Here is a 23794-nt window from a genome sequence, read left to right on the forward strand (position 1 = left end):
ATAACAAAAACTAGTTGATTAAACTCAAATGAATAAAGTGGTGCATTAAGGACGCAAATATTTATTTATTTTAATTATTAAAATGGAATGCTGGTTTTAAATCAACTCACTCCGGTAGATTTGGCCATAGTTATTCGATGGTTCCATTGACTTTGTCAAGTTGACTGTAGATTGCAAGCCTTAGTCAACATCTACAAGATGCCCGGCACCTTTATTAGTGACTGCGGAATACGTAATGTGTGATTGTCGCCGCCGAAGCCAAAAGTCTGGATAAGGGACGACTCTGTTGACTCGCAGGCCGAATTAGTAAACAAGGAAAACCCTCGGCAAACACTCAACTTCTAAATAGTCAGACGAAAACTCGAGGACCTAGCAGAGGCAACTTGGGCCGACCGTTTAACTTGCCACCCAGTCTACCTTCTAGTAGTGTAAGTTGTCCCAGCCGAGATAAACACGCAAATATTGCAAACATTCTATTAATTGGTGTACTTTGAAACTTCTCGGCGATATTATGCAAATAGTTTGTCGCTGTTTATATTATGTTTCATGGTTTGCAGGTAGCTTATGAGTCGTTCTTGCAAATCACGTATTAATATGCTACACATATGTTTCGCTATCGAGGAATCTTCTAAAAATATTTTCAGAAGAACGCACTATTAGCTTTTAAATGCCTTGAGTCCTTGGAAGAAACATAATACAGTACTGTAAAAATTAAAAATCGAACCTGTTCGTGTATCGAATTTTCGGATTAATGAAATCTTTAAGAATTAAGAAGTTTTCAGGACATTTGAGAGTTTAACGTTTTCCGTTACCTTTTAACCTTGGAACTTTCTTATAAGAGAATTTTTTATTATTTTTGCCGTACAATACTGGGAATGTTTGGATACATCAATTTTATATACAATACTATATACAAACATAAAAATCAGCAAATTAAGTGTTTTATCTTCAATTTTAAAAGAAGTACAGTTTTTAAGAGTTGATTTATGATAAAGTTTTTATAAAAGTTTTGAAATCATCATTATTTATCATTGAATTGATAATACCAAAAGCATTATCGTGATAAATGTTTGGAATTTATGACGTGTTGCGCTTCCTCCTTATTTAATCCTAGAGGTCTAATCTATTTTATAGGTACATAATACAATAATGTAAATGAATGGAATCAGTGCAAACAATACACAAGATATTGTAAACCTTTTTTCAGATTTCTTCAAAAACGTATACGATGACGAAACCCCCGATGATAAAATACCCGAATACAAATTTAGTAATACTACACACTTAACAAATTGCCATATCACACAAAAATCTTGCGAACAGAAATTACTTTCCTTAGACACTGAAAAATCTGCTGGCCCAGACAACATTCCACCAATATTCCTTAAAAAATGCTCCAATGCATTATCTAAACCGCTTACAGTACTATTCAACCGCCTCTTGTTCCTTGGATATTTTCCAAGCCGCTGGAAATTGAGCTTCATTACACCTATCCTCAAAAAAGGTGACGACACTGACATAACCAATTATCGCCCCATTTGTATACAGTCAGTACTTTCTAAGCTTTTTGAATCAATGGTCCTTGATGAAATCTATCCCAAATTAATAAAACTAATCGACCAAAAACAACACGGTTTTATCAAAGGTAGATCAACCGCAACTAACGTAACAATATTTCAAAACTTTATATTAGAATCTTTTGCAAAAAATAAACAAGTCGACTGCATATATACAGACTTTTCAAAAGCATTCGACAAAGTATCCCATAAACTACTAACCCGAAAACTATTTGCCCTAGGAGTAAGAGACAACATGCTAAAATGGTTCACTAGCTATTTAACTAATCGTAAACTATTTGTTAAAATAAAATCTTTGCTATCGAAAGCTTTCTGTGCGACCAGTGGCCTACCGCAAGGTAGTCACCTTGGTCCCGTTTTGTTTCTCATTTTCATTAACGATATAACAAATTGCTTCGACGATGTCGAGGTATTGCTCTTTGCTGATGACATCAAGCTATACAAAAAAATAACTGATGTAAATCATTGCCAAATACTACAATCAAATATTAATAAGTTTAAAGATTGGTGCGTACAAAATAATCTGTTTTTAAATGTAGACAAATGCAAAACCCTGACTTTCTGCAGAAATAAAAATCCTGTTTTATTTGAATATTCCATTAACAATACAGCTTTAGAAAGAGTCACGGAAATGAGAGATCTCGGAATTATTTTGGATGAAAAACTAAGTTTCGCCAATCATATCCACCAAATTGTAAACAAAGGCATGAAAACACTAGGCTTCGTATTAAGAACAACTAAAAACTTTAACTCCATACAAGCCATTAAACTGTTATACATATCTCTAGTTAGAAGCATAATTGAATACAACTCAGTAGTTTGGTCTCCCTCTTACAAAATTCACATTAATAACATTGAGCGAATACAAAAAAATGGGTGTGTCAAGCCTACGCAAGACAGAAGTGAAACTTCTAGTATTCTTCTCTCTCTCTCTTTTCATTTCATTCTCTCTTTTTTTCTGTCTATTGACATATTTATAAGTAGCATGTGATAAAAAAAATTAAAAGTTATAAAAAAAGAAAAAAAAATTTAGTTAGAGCGGGGATCGAACCTCGGTTCTTCACGACCACAGTCGTGCGCTCTGCCTGTAGACAGCGAAGATGAGTTAGGAGAGTGAGTTAAACTAGGTATATAATATTAGCTAGGCTCCTATAGCGAAATGATCCCGTTTTTTCGTCACGGTCATGAGTCGGTTTTACTCCGGTCCTCGAAATTGCATGACGCGCGTAAAGAAGTTTCACTTCAAAAAATTCCTGCAAAGTTATGGATGTAATTACGATCTTTTTCAAGCGCGTATGTAATGATTATTTTTATCAACGTCGCATACACCTTGCTAATGTTTTCAGTATTATTAGGGCTTTTTTATACTAATTTTCATATATTTATTGGCAGGTAGAGTAGAAATTAATATTGTTTAGCGTTTGCCAACGACCATACCATGTTGAACACACCGGTTCTCGTCCGATCACCGAAGTTAAGCAACATTGGGCGCGGTCAGTACTTGGATGGGTGACCGCTTGGGAACACCGCGTGCCGTTGGCCCATTTTTTATGGTAATTTCATGTTTTTTTTTTTTTTTTTATCGTTACTATCATTAATAATATCATAAAATTCTTTAACTTTTCAAGTATGCTACAGGCCTAAAATATTACTTAGTGGATTGATATTATGGTCAACCATTGAAAAAAAAAATTCCTGCAAAGTTATGGATGTAATTACGATCTTTTTCAAGCGCGTATGTAATGATTATTTTTATCAACGTCGCACACACCTTGCTAATGTTTTCAGTATTATTAGGGCTTTTTTATACTAATTTTCATATATTTATTGGCAGGTAGAATAGAAATTAATATTGTTTAGCGTTTGCCAACGACCATACCATGTTGAACACACCGGTTCTCGTCCGATCACCGAAGTTAAGCAACATTGGGCGCGGTCAGTACTTGGATGGGTGACCGCTTGGGAACACCGCGTGCCGTTGGCCCATTTTTTATGGTAATTTCATGTTTTTTTTTATTTTTTTATCGTTACTATCATTAATAATATCATAAAATTCTTTAACTTTTCAAGTATGCTACAGGCCTAAAATATTACTTAGTGGATTGATATTATGGTCAACCATTGAAAAAAAAAATTCCTGCAAAGTTATGGATGTAATTACGATCTTTTTCAAGCGCGTATGTAATGATTATTTTTATCAACGTCGCACACACCTTGCTAATGTTTTCAGTATTATTAGGGCTTTTTTATACTAATTTTCATATATTTATTGGCAGGTAGAATAGAAATTAATATTGTTTAGCGTTTGCCAACGACCATACCATGTTGAACACACCGGTTCTCGTCCGATCACCGAAGTTAAGCAACATTGGGCGCGGTCAGTACTTGGATGGGTGACCGCTTGGGAACACCGCGTGCCGTTGGCCCATTTTTTATGGTAATTTTATGTTTTTTTTTATTTTTTTATCGTTAACATCATAAAAATTTTTATATCATTCTTTAACTTTTCAAGTATGCTACAGGCCTAAAATATTACTTAGTGGATTGATATTATGGTCAACCATTGAAAAAAAAAAGGCGTTAAAAACAAAAAAATAATGTGCGATGGCCGAGAATCGAACTCGGATCAACTGCTTGGAAAGCAACTACGCTGACCATTACACCACCAACGCCAGTTGTCGAGATGAGCTAAGAAGCATTTATATTTTACTTCAAAACTTTGACTAGATCAAATGAACTTTAATCGGTCCCGCATTTTCGTTTCGGTCATGAGTTGGTTTTACTCCGGTCCTCGAAATTGCATGACGCGGGTAAAGAAGTTTCACTTCAAAAAAAAATTCTGCGTTTTATAAATTTTAAATTAAATATCCCACTAGAAGACTTACAATATCATTTCTTATTAAACACTCTAAAAATACACACATTGGAAGACAGGCGTAAAATAAACGATTTAACTTTTTTATTCAAGATTCTAAACTCTAAATTCGACTGTTGCGAACTTCTGCAACTCATAAACTTACGAATACCTACAATAACAACACGACAAAATACACTATTCCACTGCAACACACATAAGCAAAATTACATTGCGAACTCCCCAATACAACGGTTTCACACTATGGGAAACCAATACTTAGGTGATGTCGATATATTTAACATTAACTTTGCGAATTTTGTGGATTATGTAAAAGACCTATTTCAATACTATTCCTAAATGGAAGTTATATTTTTGTAAACCAGTCAAATCGCTGTATTTTTTAATTTATGTTCTTGATATTTTTAATTTTGTTTCTCGCATATACTTATGTAATTTTATTTTTATTATTTCTTTCTTTTCTTTCTTATGTTTCAATACTGTCATTAAATTTGTACCACCCACATGTAAAAGCCCTCTGGGCGTTAAATAAATAAATAAATAAATAAAATAAATACATAAAGCCTTAACATACGTCTCAGAAGCGTACACATGTAAATAACAGCCTGTAGGCCAAAATATTCCTACTTGTGCCCTATTTTTCTGGAAAGTTAAAGGTGGTATATAAAATACAGTTTTATCAATGGAAACTACTATCGCAGGTATTGATTCCAACGAATCAAAACATTATACTTATATTCAAACAAAAAAATCACCTTCTTAAAAATCAACTTTAACATATGTTTTATTTTAAAATAATATAATATTTTTTTGACATCAATTACTTATTCTTAGGGCAAACATTAAAAATAATCATGCTTTTAATTACTAGCTATAATTTTAGAGCAATCTACACATACATCAACTTTGTACTCAGAACCTACTAACTTTTTGTACTTACATAACTCTAATTTCGACATTCTCTTTTTTTTAGTAGCAATAAGCACAGTATTTACGTTTTTGGGCCCAGTTCTCCTGCCTGAAGTTTATTACCTGAATCAGTAGGTTTTGCGAGAATTTGGCTTATATTTTTAAGTCGGAGCTTCAAGTCTCATCTCCATCCAAGGCTTGACCGAATCTGTGCTGAGTTGCTAAATGAATTCTCTTTTGTTTAAGATTTATTTGATCATGTTGTGGCTATAAACTACATCAGAATCGACAAAAGCCATGTTCAACATGCCGTATAATACAGCCATTGACCATTTATGACATTGAGGAGCAAATTTGATCAAATGAATCTACAACTCCTTTTGTTTGGTTGCAGAAATGAATCATATCTGGTTTGCCATTTGAATTATTAATTATTGCATTTTCATCGTAAGAAGATAAAGGGTAAATACCTCAAAAACTCAAAAATGGCTGAACCTGCCTTAGTGATACAGGTACCATCGGTAAGTTCGCCGTCGGCCACTGGGTTTAAAGATCACGAGGTGCTAACTTCAACCGTTAGAAAGAGAAAGAAAATTTTAGATTGTGTGTACGCCTTGCAGGCGTAGATAAGGCTTTTAGAGTTAACTAACGTTTTCAATAGCGTTATAGTGTCCACCATCAGGACAGATGAATTGGTTCTATTTGTGTTGAAAATAAACAATTTGTTGGTATTTCTAGTTTCTTCCCAACTTTTAACTCCAATTTCTACAACGCAACTTTATATTTTCGCAATGCGTGTGCTTTGTTTTTGGATCTTTGCAATACAGAAATAGACGGTAGAATGTTAGTTATGCGGACGATACAGTTTTACTATTCAAATACAAAGATTGGACTAAGGTGCACAAACAACAAACATCTTAAAACACACACGAATGCACAGACACCAATATCTGCGATTGCTTTTCTCTGAAAAACTGACCAAATAAAATATCTAGGAATCATAATAGACCATAACCTCAAATAAAGACATCATATCAAACACAAATAAACTGCTCGAAACAATACACATTTTCCTAAACATAAAAAAGATATTTAAACTAGTAAAAATGAAAACAATATATTATGCATTCCAGAATACCTTATAATTGCTTGGAGAGGAGCAATAAACCTAGCTACCGGTGATATGGAAATTACAAAGAAAACAATTTAAAAAAGTTATACTTAAAAAACATATACTGCTTGACACTGACCAAATATTCAATATGTTACGCCAAAAATATACATAGAAATCCTACCAATATACATTTTTGACCAAAAAACTATATTTCAGCAAACTAAAACTAACATTAATAGATCAGTTAGATGAGCGCACATAATAAACATAAAACTCAGTCTATAAGCACAAGATTTTGGACAAAGACACCACAAATACCAGGCAATAAAAGCATTCAACAATCTTAAACTCGACACAAAAAATTAGGGAAGCCAAAAAAATTGCACAAGCAAAATTAAGAAATAGATTTAAAAACAAAAAAAAAATAATTCAAAAGGTTAAAAATATACCTACATAGTACACGTATATTATACCCAACCCGATCAATAATTACATTTTTATTGCTTTGTTTTCATAGCTGTCTTAAATATTGTATTTTTAGTGCTTCATTTTATTTAATTCTAAATATTTCATTTAAATTCGTTCAATTTAACATAATTTTATTTATAGACATATTTTGTCACATTAATTTTAAATGGGGGGCTCAACACGGGTAAGCAACAGTGAGGCCTACATTACCATGAAATATTAATATTTCAATTAAAAAAACCGATCGCTCAAAACGTTTTTACATACTTGCCATAATATGCCAGAAATCACTCAAAGGATACAGTATAATATGGTGTATCGAACGTCCAAATGAAACAGCATCATAATCAATATAACATGCACATCAAATATAACTAACATAACGAAATGCCATAATATCTACCGTTCGAAAACTAAGTAAAACCTTTCATAAAAAACTAATGTTTATAAACCTTCCCTACAGATAGAAACTAATGTTTAAAAACCTGCACTGCCGGTTAACGGGACATTATATCGCCCCGGCCCAAAGAACAGTTGTCTCGCCCTCGGTAAACAACCGCTGATTGGCTTAGCAAAAAGGGTCTGCTCCTGCGGCCAACATCATTTTACACAAAGATACTTACTTGTTAATTAATTAAAAAAATAAATGAATTCGGTGCTAGAAGTTTTGCCCGCAGTAAAAAAAACCAACCGTCTTTATAGAGGCGTACTTATTTTATGCAAATAACAAATATCGAATAAATCGTTTTTCTTAAGACGTATACATACATAAAACACTACAAAAGTCGAAAATCCCTTTATTTTTATTGTGGTTTAAATAATTTTTTGACTATTCAAATGAAATGCTAAAAGTGCTTTATTCGAATCATTACAAAGGACAAACGTGAATGTGTACCGGTGCTTATATTTACAGTTTTTTTTGTGCAAGCAAACACGTCCAGTACATATAGGATGGAATAGATGACTTACCAATTTTCCTTCAGAACTGTAGGTCAGCCAAACTATCCACGTGCCAATTTTTGGCAGAATAACAGGAAAGGAATTTGTTAAGTAAGGATATGATGAGATAAAGAAAGGAATAGATGTGGTGTTTTGAAAAATTCATATAATCTTACTTTCAAAACCATATTGTTTAAATGGATTGTTTTCTTAAAACGATAAATTTGTTCACAGGAGGCTTGCTTGCACAGGCGGGTGTGCACAGTAAAGGATCAGCCAACCATAACTCGCTATCTGGCGGAGGAACAGTGAGTCCTTCCCTTCCGATGCTGAACCAACCACATTTCCATGCAGTGCCGAGAAACGTCACGGCGCTGGTGGGAAAGTCGGCCTACCTCACGTGCAAAGTGAGGAACCTAGGAAATAAAAGTGTAAGTTCTACATTCAAATTCTACATTCAAATCCCGGCGTTCGAAAGGAAATTTTATGATTAATTTCTGTATTTTCATGTTAAAAAAACAAAACAATATGTGTTTTTAATTTTTTCGGAGCATACTTTACGATATTATTTCTATCTAGGGAATTGTTTTAAATACATGTAATTAATTTAATGTGTTTAAAATAACTGGATGTCAATTCCAATGGATTCCTAGGAAGTATCATAGCGGATTCCAGAGATAGAATGGTTAGGGTCAAGATTGCATGATAGACGTGCATAATACATTTTTATTATGTTCAATAATAATCGTGTTCCCATAACTGGTGTTCTATATAGGCTTCAAGGATTACTATCCATTCATTTTCTAACTTAGGTGTACTATGCCATGGTACATGGACAAACATGTCAAGGACATCTATTCGATTTCCGGTATCCTTCCAATTACGACCACCATCCTACAAATTACCCATCAATCAACCCACACTAACATCAAGCTACTTTACAATCAAGACATCAACAACCACAATACTAGAAATATCAATAAAATTTTCTAACACACCCTACGAAATATGGAATAAAATCTTTTAACTATATTGCGTACACACTCTATAACAATCTTCCAGATTTGATTAAAAGCAAGGCTTTAAATGAATACTTTTTAAAAACATAAAAATGAACATACGTTGCTAAGTGGAGGTTAAAACCAGGGATCGAACCAGGTTATGTATTGGCTAGCTCAGTAAAAAGGTAAGCAGATGAGACTCGTGTACTATCAGGGGTGAGCAGCTTATTTGATCATCAGCTCGTCCATCGGTTAGGAGGTTGGAAAGGCTAACACACAATAATAACACATGGGTAAAAGGCACAAGGTATATTTATCATCTCGAGAAATACAGGGTTGACATAGATCTCCACTCTCTCTCTCTCTATAACTTGACAAACGGATGAAACGAGGATTTTACATGAATTTAAATGGTTTGAACACAAGAAAGGGGTATACTGGAAGCTTACGATTCGCCTTGAGATGAGGAATGGTGCATCAGGCCGAGCTGGTCCTTCCCGTGCCCAAAAAGGCCCGGCGATACTGTCGAGGTGATGTTGAGACACGAGGTGCTTCGACGGAAGCGTGGCTCCGGTGAACAAAGGTTAATCTCGGGATGTAGAATCATGTTTTCAAATGATGCGGCAAACTATTGATTACAATAATTGAGATGGTTTAAACACGCGAGAACTACGTGAGGTTCGGGTGAATTTATAATTGCCAACTATGAGAGCGCGTGGCTAATTACAAGCCAAAACAAGATCGCGTCTATTATGCGCGCCAGACATTGCGGGCGATTGCATTTTTGCTCTGCGGGAGACACTGTTGTCGGTCCCGAGGTCCGTTTTTGACTGGCGGGGGGGCCGGAAGCGGCCCGTGTTGAATCGAAGACGCTGTGTGTGGTCCGTGTTGAACACGCTGTGACTAGCTGCGAGGGTAAGTTGGGGTAACTAAAGCCCCGTTTAATTTAATAGGGAGACTGTATTACGTAACAAATTCTCCCTCCGCCAATAAAAGGCGACGTGGTAATGAAGTTTTAGGCGCAAAAAAATCCTCTTCACCTTGTCGTGAGGGAAGTAGAGAGAGAAAAAAAAGGTGTTGATTTGCAGAAAACAAAGAAGAAGAAAAAAAAAATACATGGTTATGCAATGGTGAAAAGACAACATACAAGGTTATGCAGTGATGAAAAGACAAAAATACAAGGTTATGCAGTGATGAAAAGACAAACATACAAGGTTATGCAGTGGTGACAAGAACAACATACAAGGTTATGCAGTGGTGACAAGAACAACATACAAGGTTATGCGGTGATGAAAAGACAAACATACAAGTTTATGCAGTGATGAAAAGACAAACATACAAGGTTATGCAATGATGACAAGAACAAAAAGGACTCTAAAATTTCATTGGTCTGTAAGCTAAGTTTGAAGAGCGTAGTATTTTGTTGAGTGCCAAGTAGACGTAATTTCACTGAAGTTATTGAAGTTACATTTTCACTGTAACTTGACCCATTTGAGATTGCACTCAAGTGTCACTAGGGCCATAGAAATTGAACTGTGCTTCTTGGTTGTGGTTGAGAGATGGTGATGCTGAGGGCCAGAAGTATCCGGGCTCTGTTGTTGTTGTACCAGCGTGGATTCCATTGTGCTGATGTGGTGGAGCAGTGGTTGTCAAGGTGAAATGAAGTTGGTAATAACACGGAGTAATACCAGTGAGTTGATTGATGATTGATGCGTGTAATGGCTATTATGTTGAGTTTGCGCATCGGCAAGTAGTTGGTTTGCCCAACGGCAAGTGGTTGATTGAACAATGGCAAGTAGTTGATTGCACAAACGGCAGGTAGTTGATTGCACAACTAACCTTGAGCTGGCAAGCTCTGAGGTTGGTTCTTTTGAATGTGGTTTGAATGATGAGACAACTTGATTTGCTACTACACGCACGACTCACACCTAATTTGGGTGCGGTCGGGTGTTTTTGGTACGCAGAGATTGGAGAAAAGTGAGTGATGGAAGTGAAGGCGGCAAAGAAGTGAAGCTCAGCTTGCAGGTGATGAGGAGGGCTGCTGGTCTTCTTTTTAATCCGGGGACAGGTTATTATTAGAGCCAAAATTCTTGAAGTTTACCTGCCTGGTAGACCAATGATGCAAAAACGTTTGGAGAGAAACAAATTTTGTTCAAGAGAAAAAAGACAAAAAGACAAAAAAAACGTTGTTAGTTAGAGAGGAGAGAGTAGAGAGATCTAATATGCTGACTATACCATGAGTATCCCGAGATTGGGGAGACAAAAAAAAACTATCACGACTGGCGTGAAGTTACCTATTTGATATACAAGGTATAGGTAGGTGGTTGTACAGTAGTAACACCAAGTTTCCGAAAGAAGTTGGCCTTCCATGGCCGGTGTTAGCGCTTGAGCGATAACAACTTACGACTTTCAAAATTACAAGAAATGTGTTGATTACCTAGGAATGGGGTGAAAAAGGAGATTTTCGAAGCAAATTTCATGGATAAAGAATGTCTTATAGACAGACGATACGCTATGTGCGTAGGGTACACCTTCCAGATTCATGAAATTAACCTCAAGGATAATGAGGGATGAGAAAAAAAAATGGCGTTGAGCGAGAAGGTCTGCTGGTGATGGAGCTGATTCTCCGTTCGATCTCTTTCAGAGAACGAAATGTGGTCAACCAGCAGGTTTCCTAGCTTCTTACAAATGTACATGAGTTTGATGGAAGGGTGAAGGATGGAGGGTTGAGTAGCGAAAATTGATAGTGACTGAGCTAATTCTCAATTCGATCTCTATGTGAGGACGAAATATATCAACCAGCAAATTTCCTAACTCTTTACAAATATACATGAGTTTGATGAAAAGGTGAAGGAAAATACACAGTAATAACAATCTAATCTTTCACGTGTATTTGGTGAAAGATTAGGGGTCGTTTTTAATCTTCTATAGTTTGTGAGAACATGACAAACCCTTGCTCAAGCTTCACAAACCTGAGAGTTTTTCTTATTCGTCTCCCAGACAACGATTTAGGTGGTTTCGTGTCACTGTCTCGATTAACTCCCACGACACGATACCTCATAACCAACAGTGAAGCTGCTGGCTAGTCCATGGTCAATGGATAGTGGATGGTTTTTGGGTCCGCTGACAAGAAGTCCACAGGTATCAGTTAGCGAAAAAATTTCTGAATGCACAGCTTCATGTTTGTTTGAATATAACAAAAAAATTCTCACTACAGTGAAGGACATTTCCCTCAGTGTCATGAGTTATACAAAAGGGTCCCAATTAAGGGCGACAAGTCAGGGAAAAATGGTCTACGTCTGGTAGAACAAGTATATAGTGTCAACTTATTTAAAGAAAACAACAACAAGATATTGTATCGTTCGCACGAATCATGGTAAGTATTAAACGTCTCCACGTCTCATGTAGAAATTGAACGAATTACGAAAGAACCCTAGTATTGAAAGGACGGTACAACATAGATATTTATAACCATTTATGGAACAAATTATCTCTTTGGCCACAGTGTATGTAAGCCAGTAAAAAAGTAATTATAACGAACTTCTCGTATCATGGTAGATATTATAACATTCTCATGTATAATGTTAGATTTTATAACGATCCCTCGTCTCATGGCGGATATTGTAACATTCTCATGTATAATGTTAGATTTTATAACGATCCCTCGTCTCATGGCGGATATTGTAACATTCTCATGTATCATGAAAATAACATATCAACGTTCAATAATAAAAAAGTACCATTTCAATACCGGAAAAAAGATACATACACAATGTCAAAAACAATTAATTAGTGGCTATTGGTATTATCAAAAAAACGATGGCATAACCTTTGGTTGGGTTTATGCGTTAAGTTGGCAATAATACAAGACATATGCCTAAGGATGTCTTACAAGACACACAGTATAGCAGAAGAGACCTATTGGTTTTACTAACTCTTTGCTTACAAAAAAGGTTTGTAGTGGTTTATTTAAGACCTTTTAGGGTTTTACTTACTTAAAATGGCCAAACAAAAACGGGAAACACACTTGGTGTTGCCAAAATTGCCACGAACACGAATTTTGTGATTTTTATGATACAAATTTAATACAAAAGGCACCTAGAGACACAGGATGACTTAATATGAGTGACCTGGCTTGGTGTATTTGACAAGGCAAATTAATGCTATTTAAGTCAAAATATAGTACATAATTTAACAAATTGGGGTCAAAAAGTTGAGATCTTAAGATTTTACATACTCAATGTGACCGAAAGGTGTTATGTATGATACATTGTTATTGATGAGGAGGACAAAACGGCGTTTGTTCTCCTTTACAACAACCTTTTTCAGAATTGACGTGTCAATATCAAATTCTGAAAAAACAACAAATTAGAGCAAATGGGAATGTTGAGCGCCATTCAATTTTTTAGACAAAACTGAAAAAACTTTAAACAAAGGTAATTGTAACTTTTATTTGTTACACCTATGTAAACTTGAATCAAATGACGATACCAAACTGGAATTTACACACGCATTATGATTACAAGTTACAGGGGTAGAATATTCACCTCAATTGGGTGTATGTTGCAAAGGGCCATTGTTTTATGTACGATGGAACCCATTGGAACAAATGTGACGAACAAATGTGAAGGAACAATGTGGAAAACAATGTGAAGAACAAAGAACATGAGAGAATTAAAAAAACATTTACATAAAATGTTGTACGTGACTTTTTGTGGTAGTTATGACAAAAAATAGTTATGTATTTAGTGTCGTAAGTGTCAGAATGGTGACGACTAACAATTGATGTCCAGGGTCATGACTTCGGGAGCATAAATCGTTTGGGAGGCGTAAAAAGTCTCTTGACTGGAATGATCAGTTCCAGAGAAGATACGTACAAAATGTGAGTACAATTTATATAAATTACACGATGAGGTGTGACAAAGAAACAAAAATAACAAAAGGTTTATACAAAAGAGCATAGTTGTACATGTATGGGTGAGAAATGATTAAAAAAAAACAGTTGACACTTCTGTGTTTTTAGAAAAATGAGAAGGTTACCTTGCAGAGGTCGAAATGCGAGTTTTTATATGAAACTTACGCGATAAGACATGCTGTTTGTCTGCACGAGGGCCAAATCTCGTGGAACAAAGGTAGAGCCAGAAGTTTGTTAGTTATGAGTGTAGTGACCTAGTGAAGGTGGTGTCCATTGTGTCCACACTTCCTTGTTTGACAATATCTTTCACGTGGTAGTTACCGATGTGTTTACCAGAGGCGTCCAATAGGGTATATACTACATCTGAGATTTTTCTCAGCACTTTTGCTTTAATAAAGCGAGGAGCCAGTTTTGCAGAGAAGTACAGAGCACCTTGTGAGAGTGTGTTGTTGCGTCTCCAAACTGTGTCATTTTCCTTAAAGGTAACATGTTTCCTGCGTAAATTGTATTTGTTTGCAGAGATTGTTATACTGCCGGGTTGAAATTGCAGCCCTTTTATGTATTTCCTGTTGAAATATGCTGCGTATTTAATCAGGATGTTTTTGGTTTTGTTGAAAGGAGATATATTCCTGTCTTTTAATTCCTTTTCTAAACTTTGCGTACTTTGAGAGCAGATGTTGGCTATTATGCCTAAGGTGTTGTTTTGAGGATTCATTTTGTGGAAGTCGAGTTAGACTTTGTGAGAAGAAAAAGGAATTGTCAGAGTGTGTGGCTGGTTATTTTTTAATAAAAAACAACAGGGGTTTGCTTGTGATGGTGGGTGAAGAATTTTGTGAAACTTTTCAAAGTCCCAATATGGAAAAAAAATGGCCAGCGGTTTCCTTGTGTTTTTGATGGAAAAGCTCCTGAGATGAAAAAAAGTGTGTTTTTTGAAAAAAAAATTCCGAAAAATTTTCAAAGTCATTGGAGGGTTGTTTGTAATTCGTGACCAATTGTCTGAATTTAAGCAAAACCAATTTTTGGTTATTTATACGCAAGCTTCCCCTTCACTGGACAAACGACTGGCTCATTTGCGCAGAAATGCCGAACGTCAGGGACTTACGTCAATCGCGAATCTCAATTATATGTAAAGAGTGGATCGGCTTTCTAGACTTTTTTTTAAAAAAAGGATACACTACCCACCTTCATTACATATAAAGCGGAATTATCAAATGGCAGAAGGGCTTTAATTTTCCTTGGTCGTGTTCATGTGCAGAACATGTCTGTGTGCAGAGCGAACTGACTGATAAATTCCACAAACAAGAAATTTATTTTGTATCATGTACAAGATTTGAAATTGTTGAATTGTAGTTTATTGTAGCTCGTTCTCTCTAATAGTTGTATTTGGAAAGTAAAACATTGTGGTTTTGGATCACTATGTAATGTTTGAGATGTCCGAAAAGAAGTAAACGTTGATTGCGCACTTTGTGATAGAATACCGGTAATTAAATTTTGTCCAGTGACGATTCGTAAAAGTTGTAATTTAACACAGAATAGTTTTAATGTGACACGGTTGTTTTAGATTTGACGCGATGGTTTGTAGAACAGCTAAGGTTTATTGGAAGAAAACATAGTTATTCAATGGTTAATACAAAACAAGGCATGAAAACACAGTGAAAGAGTACAAGGTTATTTCCAATTTGACCTCCCGATGGACGATTAATAACCACAGAAAACCCACGTTTGCGTCAGTGCTAAGTGTAGGTTAAAACCAGGGATCGAACCAGGTTATGTATTGGCTAGCTCAGTAAAAAGGTAAGCAGATGAGACTCGTGTACTATCAGGGGTGAGCAGCTTCTTTGATCATCAGCTCGTCCATCGGTTAGGAGGTTGGAAAGGCTAACACACAATAATAACACATGGGTAAAAAGGCACAAGTTATATTGATCATCTCGAGAAATACAGGGTTGACATAGATTTCCACTCTCTCTCTCTCTCTATAACTTGACGAACGGATGAAACGAGGATTTTACATGAATTTAATTGGTTTGAACACAAGAAAGGGGTATACTGGAAGCTTACGATTCGTCTTGAGATGAGGAATGGTGCATCAGGCCGAGCTGGTCCTTTCCGTGCCCAAAAAGGCCCGGCGGTACTGTCGAGGTGATGTTGAGACACGAGGTGCTTCGACGGAAGCGTGGCTCCGGTGAACAAAGGTTAATCTCGGGATGTAGAATCATGTTTTCGAATGATGCGGCAAACTATTGATTACAATAATTGAGATGGTTTAAACACGCGAGAACTACGTGAGGTTCGGGTGAATTGATAATTTCCAACTGTGAGAGCGCGTGGCTAATTACAAGCCAGAACAAGATCGCGTATATTATGCGCGCCAGACATTGCGGGCGATTGCAGTTTTGCTCTGCGGGAGACACTGTTGTCGGTCCCGAGGTCCGTTTTTGATTGGCGGGGGGGGGCCGGAAGCGGCCCGTGTTGAACCGAAGACGCTGTGTGTGGTCCGTGTTGAACACGCTGTGACTAGCTGCGAGGGTAAGTTGGGGTAACTAAAGCCCGTTTAATTTAATAGGGAGACTGTATTACGTAACAACGTAATTCTTGTCGTGTTGTACTTTGTTTTGTTTCTTTTTCTCTCTTTTCTATTCCCTGTATTTTTAATCGAGCATAATCTCTTTTTACCAATGTATTAGTGGGAACCTTCTTCTAAATTCCTTCATTGGCTCTGGGCTTATCTGAATATCTCTATCTGTTTTTTTTGTTTCTTCTACTTAACCTCCCTTTTTCAATTAGTGTACTGTTTTGAATGTGGAACTTATAATTATGATATGTTTAATTATAATAATTAAAATAAAATTACTTTGTTTGAATTAAATAAAGTGGTATTCAAACAAAGTCATTTTATTTTAATTATTATAATTATGTATACCCACAAAGTGTTTGCCACAAGTGAAAAAATATGTTTAATTGTTGTACTGTTTTTATTTATGAGTACAGCGGAACACGTGTTATTTAATTATTTTATTTTAACATGTGATCTCGATAAATTTTGAATAACTACTTTTTTATCAGGAAATTGACACGCTGTTACTTTTTTAACAGAATCATTTTCTCGATGCATGAACGAAGATTGCCATAGGTATCCAAGTTGACGTCCTGTCAATTGCCATTGGACTGAAGTTCTTCTTTTTTGTACAGGTGTCCTGGATAAGGCATCGAGACCTGCACATTTTGACGGTGGGCAGCTACACGTACACATCGGATCAGCGGTTCCAGGCCACGCACCACAAGGAGACGGCTGAGTGGACGCTGCAGATCAAATGGGCTCAGGAGAGAGACGCCGGCATGTATGAATGCCAAATTTCCACGCAGCCCGTCAAGAGCTACTTTATCAACCTCAATGTTGTTGGTGAGTCTTCTGTACTATATTTTCAGCTTTTCCAAAGGAAGATTGAAATTCTTTATAACGATAGCCCATAATTTTTTTGAACTGTGAGGATTTCATCTTGTTATGAGCAACTAGATCAGTCTAAACATACCCAAATGAAAATCAGTCTTCCTCTATCGATTCATGATACGAAAAGGCTACCTGACTCAGAGTTGCACTCTGGAATTGTTCCAAGTAACACATCCGTAGTCAAAGAATCCATGGGTACGCGTCATTGTTTCAATTGTAGGTAAACATAATGCGTTCCAAGTAACCATTTGAAAGTTTGTCAAATATTTACAAACGTTAATATGATTTCTTATACGCAAGTTTTAACAAAACTATTTTTACATCAATTGCGGATATTTGCGAAAAAATTCAAATTCCTACGTAAATCAATGTATTACATTAACTTTGTACATATTAGCTTATATCGCACCTGGAGCTGCTCCGAACTATCAAATAAATAATTAAGCAGACAAAAGGGCAAAATTTAATATATAAAATTAATTTATTAGCGCCAGGGCGAGCGTGCGCGGCGCTCGCTAGACGGAAAACCACCCCGATAGCGAGCATACGTTATCAAACCACGATTGTACAGCTCGGTTGTAAATAGCATTTATCGTAATAAATCTGTAAAAGAACCATCAGAGTTTGAATCATCTAACGAGCCTAGAGCTTCAATATAAAGTGTAGTAAACACCAGAAACACAACAGTAATGTATTCGTGTTTTCCCATCAAAGCATAACTATTACCTGTAGTGTCGTTTTTTGAATAAAACTACGGACTACTGGAGCTGGAGTATTGATAGGATATAATCTCTGCGGCGAACAATTATTATTTGCTTTGAAGAAGCAAAGCTAGTCTGTTTCTTTAGTAGCTACACGCGTTTGCAACGAGAATTATAGGAATGTATGAGGTGATTCATGACCGATGATGTATTATTTTTTTTATTTTTTATGAATGCACAGGTGATTGCTTGGCATGGAAAATATATTGTGTTAGTGACATAGCACGATTTACTGGATGCAACTCGTAGTTATTAGAATTTTGATATAATAGTATCATTACAGGAATGATGCGTTTCTGTTTGCTTTTCATCAAAAGTTTTGCAAACAATGTTTTTTTTCTCACCTTGTTGCAGTCCCAACGGCGACCATCCTTGGGGGTCCGGACCTCCACGTGGACCTCGGCAGCACCATAAACCTGACTTGTAGCATCAGGTTCAGCCCGGAGCCGCCTGCGTACATCTTTTGGTACCACCAGGACGAGGTTTGTGCAATTTTGAAATAAATAAAACATTTTTCTATAATTTACAAAATAAAAGTATTTAATAATGTTTAATTATTGATGAATATAATATGAATATACACAAAAAACGGTTGCTAGTGACACTCGAACCATGTGACCCAGTACTGCCTGTTTCATATTTTCATTGCGAGTTGTTGATCAATTATTAATATGGCGCTGAGGTTTATAAGCTTCAATATTTTATCCATAATAAAATTTAATATTTGATAACGTTAATGATTTAATTTTAAAAAAAATTGGCATTATTTTAATTGAGTGGTAATACATTGATAGATAAATGTTAATAATAATATTTGGATGACTTTTATTGCATCGTTTTTGTGCAATATCATCTGAAGGGTGCTTCTTCTTCTTCTTCGATGGCGCTACAGCCCATATCGAGCTTTGGCCTCCTGCAACAGTCGCCTCTAACTCCTCCTGTCCTCAGCGGCTGACTTCCAGTTTGTCACCTGGAGAAGCTGTGCTGCATCCCCTCTTACCTCATCTTCCCACCTCAATCTGGGTCTTCCCACTTTTCTCTTTCCACCTGGGTGACCAGTCAGAATTCTTTTTGGGACGCGTGTATCCGGCATTCTCTGTACATGCCCAGCCCATCTCAGCCTGAGGAGTCTCATGTGTGCAGAGATGCTAGGGGCCTTATATATATCGTACAATTCTATATTGTGCCGGATACGCCACTGTTCGCCCTCTTTTACGGGTCCACATATTCTTCTCAGGACCTTTCTTTAAAAAGTATCCAGCATTTCAGCCATCTTTACCGTCAGTGTCAGCGCCTTACATTCATATGCCAATACAGTTCTTACAATGGTCTTATATATGGTTATTTTGGTTTTTCTGTGGACACTACGTGACTTAAACAAAGGCAGCAAAGAGAAGTATGTTTTGTTGGCTGCTGTGATTCTCCTTCTGATTTCTGCTGGATCCTCATTGTTCTCTGTCAGGCTGGAGCCCAGGTAGGTGAATTGATTGACCACTTCGTATGAGTAGTTGTCTTTAAATAGTGCACTACTTCTTCTTCTGTGTGAAGGGTTCCTGCTCTGTACCATCATTTTTGTTTTGTCAACATTAACTCGCAATTCTACTTCCCGCGCCGCTGTTTCTAAAGGGTCGAAGACCTCCTTAATGGCTGAAATTGATCTTCCGACAATATTGATGGCATCCGCATATCCGACAACTTGACTGCTCTTGAAAAAAATATTGGAACCAGTGTCTATTAGTGTTTTTCGTATTACATGTTCGAGCACAATGTTGAAGAGAGTGGGAGCCAGACTGTCCCCCTGTCCCTGTGTCCCTGTGTCCCTGTGATACTGTAAATTCTTCCGACAATTCTCCGTCTATTTTGACCTGACATCTTGAGTCTGACATTGTGGCTTTTATGAGCCTAACCAATTTAGGTGGGATCTGGAATTATAGTAGTATGTCTTATAGACACTCCCGATCTATGCTATCATATGCTTGCTTGAAATCAATGAATAGTTGGTGTATGTCTATTAGGGCGGAAAGAATTTTTTTTTCTAATTCTGATTTGGAATAGTTGTATTAAGTTGCCAATTGCCATCAATTACCTCAGTTAAAAATATAAAAAATATCAGACAATGGTAAGAGCCCCCGCCAAGACATCTGACATTTACAAAAACGACAGTTTAGGGGATATTTGCGCGGCCTAGAAAATAGTACAGAATTTATTAAAATAGGTTTATTTTATTTAAAAACATATTCAAATATAGTTAACTAGCTATTGCAATCAAATATTTATTTATTTTAATATACTTTGGCGCTGTAACAGAGGTGCAAAGTGCGGGACGAAGCGGAGAGCGGCACCTGACAATCTACGAAATGCAGTTATTTTGTTTAAACTACTGTCGATAATTGTCTCAGGTGAAAGGTCGCGCGTAAATTATATTCACGAGTACTTATTGATAAACGTTTTTTAAGTGAATTAAACTGATTTCTAGAAGACAAAATTTAAAATGTCCGATATTTGGTGTAAGTGCAGAGTTGAAAGAGAATATCCTACCTACGTATGAAAATGTGATGAAATTCTACGAATGGGTTAGACAAAACTTAAAAGTAAGGAATAACACAACAAAAGAACCTACGTATTTGGAAATTGCCGTAGTAGTTTGAACGAAAATTGAAGAATTGTGGATAAAATCTTCGATTCCAATTGTCACACACAAAATAATCTTACAGTTACTAAAAAGTTATCACTCGAAGTGTTATAATTTGAAAAAGTCTTTGAAGAAACTTAAGGAAGAAAAGTTAGAAGAGTTCAGAGTACAGAATAGAAAGATTTTTGACATAGCTGCAAGTAAATGTCAAGAATTTGTAAGCTGTACTTGTTTGAGAGAAAAAAAAGTTCCAAAAGAGGAACAAATGTTTTAAGAAGACCAACGCACTAACTGACTAATGGCTTTAGGAAGAACTGATCTTATCCATAGTAAAAAAATGCTAAATAGAAGATTACGTACTCTCAAACAAGAAATGAGGCATAATAGATAGGATGAAACTAAAAACAATAAGGCAGAATGAGACGCGAGCAAATTTTAACCGAAGAAAGAGTAACAGAAATTCCTTCATTATATTTCGATGGAAGGAAAGACAAGACGGCTAAAACTGTTTTAAAAAGATCGAAGAGGCTTAGAGTGATTGTACAGGAGAAAAATATTTCGATTATAAAAGAACCAGGTACTGTTTATGTCGGGTATGGGGTTCCAACATCGGGCAGTGCAAGAAATATTGAAAGAGCTATCCACAGATTTTAAACGACTGAAAAGATATCACTAGATGGTTTAATGGCTATTGGCTGTGATGGAAAAACACACAAATACAGGGAAAACAGACAATCTCGACCATTGCAATGGATAATTTGTCTCTTACACTCCAATGAGTTACCATTGAGGCATTTGTTTACCTATTTGGATGGCCCTACTGCAGGACCTAAATCATTTGCAGGTCAAATTGGTAAAGCATTAGAGATATGCGAGACGCTGCCGTTGGCTAACTTTGAGAAGATAGAAGGTGAACTACCTCCACAAATATCCACAGATCTCAGTACAGACCAGAAATATTTACAAGAAATTACTACTGCTGTCATAAATGGATCCTGGTCTCCTGGATTTATTAAAGAGAAGCTCAGGTAAACTACCCCATGCCCGCTGGTTGACAAGAGCTAATCGCATACTGCATTTGTATATTTCTGCAGAAAATCCACAACAAAATCTTGTGACTTTAGCAACGTTTTTCGTATAATCATACGCTCCTGTCTGGTTTACTATCAAAACACATTCATCCTGCAAAGATGGTTCAAATCATTTATGGAAGCTCATTAACAGCACTAGATATTTGTCCAACGAGTTGTTAGTGATAGTGGACCCTGTTATAATTTGTAAGAGTTACTTCGCTCATCCAGAAAACTTGTTGTTGAGTATGATAACAGATTCATGTAAGCACATTAGAGAACTCGCTGCAAGACGCATTTAAAAGGCTCGTCAAGTTAATAAAAAATCTGTTTCGCGCATTTTTGAGGTGCCAAAAGTGAACTTAAATGCATGTTCTTACATAGACATGATTGACTGGCAACAAAATATATACGAACCCTCAATACTGATGAATATTTCCGATGGTCAGTTACAAGATCTTATTGAAAATGGAGAAGATACATTGTTGAAGTTTATGAGACTGACTTGCCATACCCAGGCTGTGGAAAGATTTGTAAAAGTTGTGACAGAAGCAGTTCTAAGTACATTCGACAAGATAAGACGAGAGGGATTCATAAAATCTAAATTAGCATCTCGAAAACTCATGCCAAAGTTTGAACCTAAAAATGGTTTTTTGCTATAAAAAATGATTTTATTCATACCAACATAACTTTCTTAATCTGTGTTTAATTTTAAAATAAATGTTTTTATTAATTAAAATCTACTTTTATTTTATCATTTCATGCATAACATATTATATTTACTTATTATTTTGTTTATAGGGTGTTTAATACAAAACGTCTATAAAAACTTAAAAAATAAAATTTCAAGTCTCTGGCGGGACCTCAAGATGTCGAGCTAGAAGTTCCAAATTGAGAACTGTTATTTAGAATTACATAAAGCAACTTTTCCCTGGTATTCCAATTCGAATTTCGAAAAAAAAAAAATTTCATACAAAAGTGTTCCACCCTAATGTCTATGTCAAATTCCCAGCACTTTGCCAAGATCTGTCTGACGGTGAACAGTTGGTCTGTTGTGGATCTACCGGTGCGGAAGCCTGCCTGATACTCTCCCAGTAGGTTTTCTGCATATTTATCAATTCTTTATTTCAGTATCATGGTGTAGATTTTATATGCTGTGCATAGAAGTGATATGCCTCTATGATTTTCGCATTTTAATTTGTCACCTTTCTTGTGAATTGTGCATATTATGCTTATTTGCCATTCCTCTGGGATTTTTTCCAGTGTCCATATTTTAGTTATTAAATTGAGTAGTAGATTTCTCAGATGCTCATTTTCATATTTGAACAACTCTGCCAGGAGGTTGTCTTTCCCAGGTGATTTGTTGTTTTTAAGTTTCTTTAGTGCAGCATTTATTTCTTGCATTGTTGGTGGATTTGCTGATTTTTCATTACTTGATTCAGTGGGGATGTTGGTAGGGTGACTTCTCAGGTCGCTATTAGGGTTGAGAAGTTTATAGAAGTAGTTTTTCCACACTGTTTTTATTCGTTCCTTATCTGATATAATTGATCCATCAGCGTCTTTGCATAGTGTTGTATTCGGTTTGAAACCCTTCTTGAAGAAGTTTACTCCCCTATATGTTTCTTTAGGATTATTATTGACAAATTCCTGTTCCATTTTTAGCAGTATATCATTCAAGAATTTTCTTTTCTTTCCCCGTATCAGCTTATTCGTTTCTTTTCTCGCTTGTTCGTACGCCTGTCTTTTGTTTCTTGTTGACGTTTCCAAGTACTTCTTTTTGAGTATATTCTTTTCAGCTATCTTTTTTTCACACTCTTCATCAAACCACGGGTTCCTGGGCTGTCTGGGCATGTTTCCGACACTTGATTCCACTGCTCTTACAATTGCTTATTTTATATCATTCCAATCTTTTTCGAGTGATTCTTGGGAGTTCAGCTCAGTGATCTGATCTGGTAGTCTATTTACAAGGGCGTTGTGATAGTGCTCTTTGCCTTCTGGTGTTTTTAGAGCTTTCGTATTGATTTTTGGAATAGTTAGTAAGGTGATTTTCGTGTCCTGTTGTTTGCAATTCGGCTCCTATAG

The 23794-nt window shown here is 36.2% G+C and overlaps 1 protein-coding gene and 3 non-coding genes across 4 annotated transcripts in view; all 4 read left to right on the plus strand.

Moving 5' to 3' along the window:
* The window catches only part of LOC149424856 (zwei Ig domain protein zig-8-like), a 101587-nt gene that overhangs the window by 63086 nt on the left and 14707 nt on the right, over positions 1 to 23794 (plus strand). The window contains exons 2-4 of the mRNA XM_089650833.1: positions 8117 to 8313; positions 16991 to 17201; positions 18365 to 18492. Coding sequence (XP_089506959.1) covers positions 8117 to 8313; positions 16991 to 17201; positions 18365 to 18492 — 536 coding nt within the window. The remainder of the gene's footprint in view (positions 1 to 8116; positions 8314 to 16990; positions 17202 to 18364; positions 18493 to 23794) is intronic.
* Positions 3001 to 3119, plus strand: LOC149424860 (5S ribosomal RNA). Its single transcript, XR_016305727.1, has one exon. It is a non-coding gene; the product is annotated as a 5S ribosomal RNA (ribosomal RNA).
* LOC149424861 (5S ribosomal RNA) lies at positions 3443 to 3561 on the plus strand. Its single transcript, XR_016305728.1, has one exon. It is a non-coding gene; the product is annotated as a 5S ribosomal RNA (ribosomal RNA).
* LOC149424862 (5S ribosomal RNA) lies at positions 3885 to 4003 on the plus strand. The gene has a single exon (XR_016305729.1). It is a non-coding gene; the product is annotated as a 5S ribosomal RNA (ribosomal RNA).

Source organism: Hesperophylax consimilis, chromosome 3 (assembly GCF_061612785.1).
Source record: "Hesperophylax consimilis isolate HC1 chromosome 3, BYU_Hcon_1.0, whole genome shotgun sequence".
Taxonomy (NCBI): Eukaryota; Metazoa; Arthropoda; class Insecta; order Trichoptera; family Limnephilidae; genus Hesperophylax; species Hesperophylax consimilis.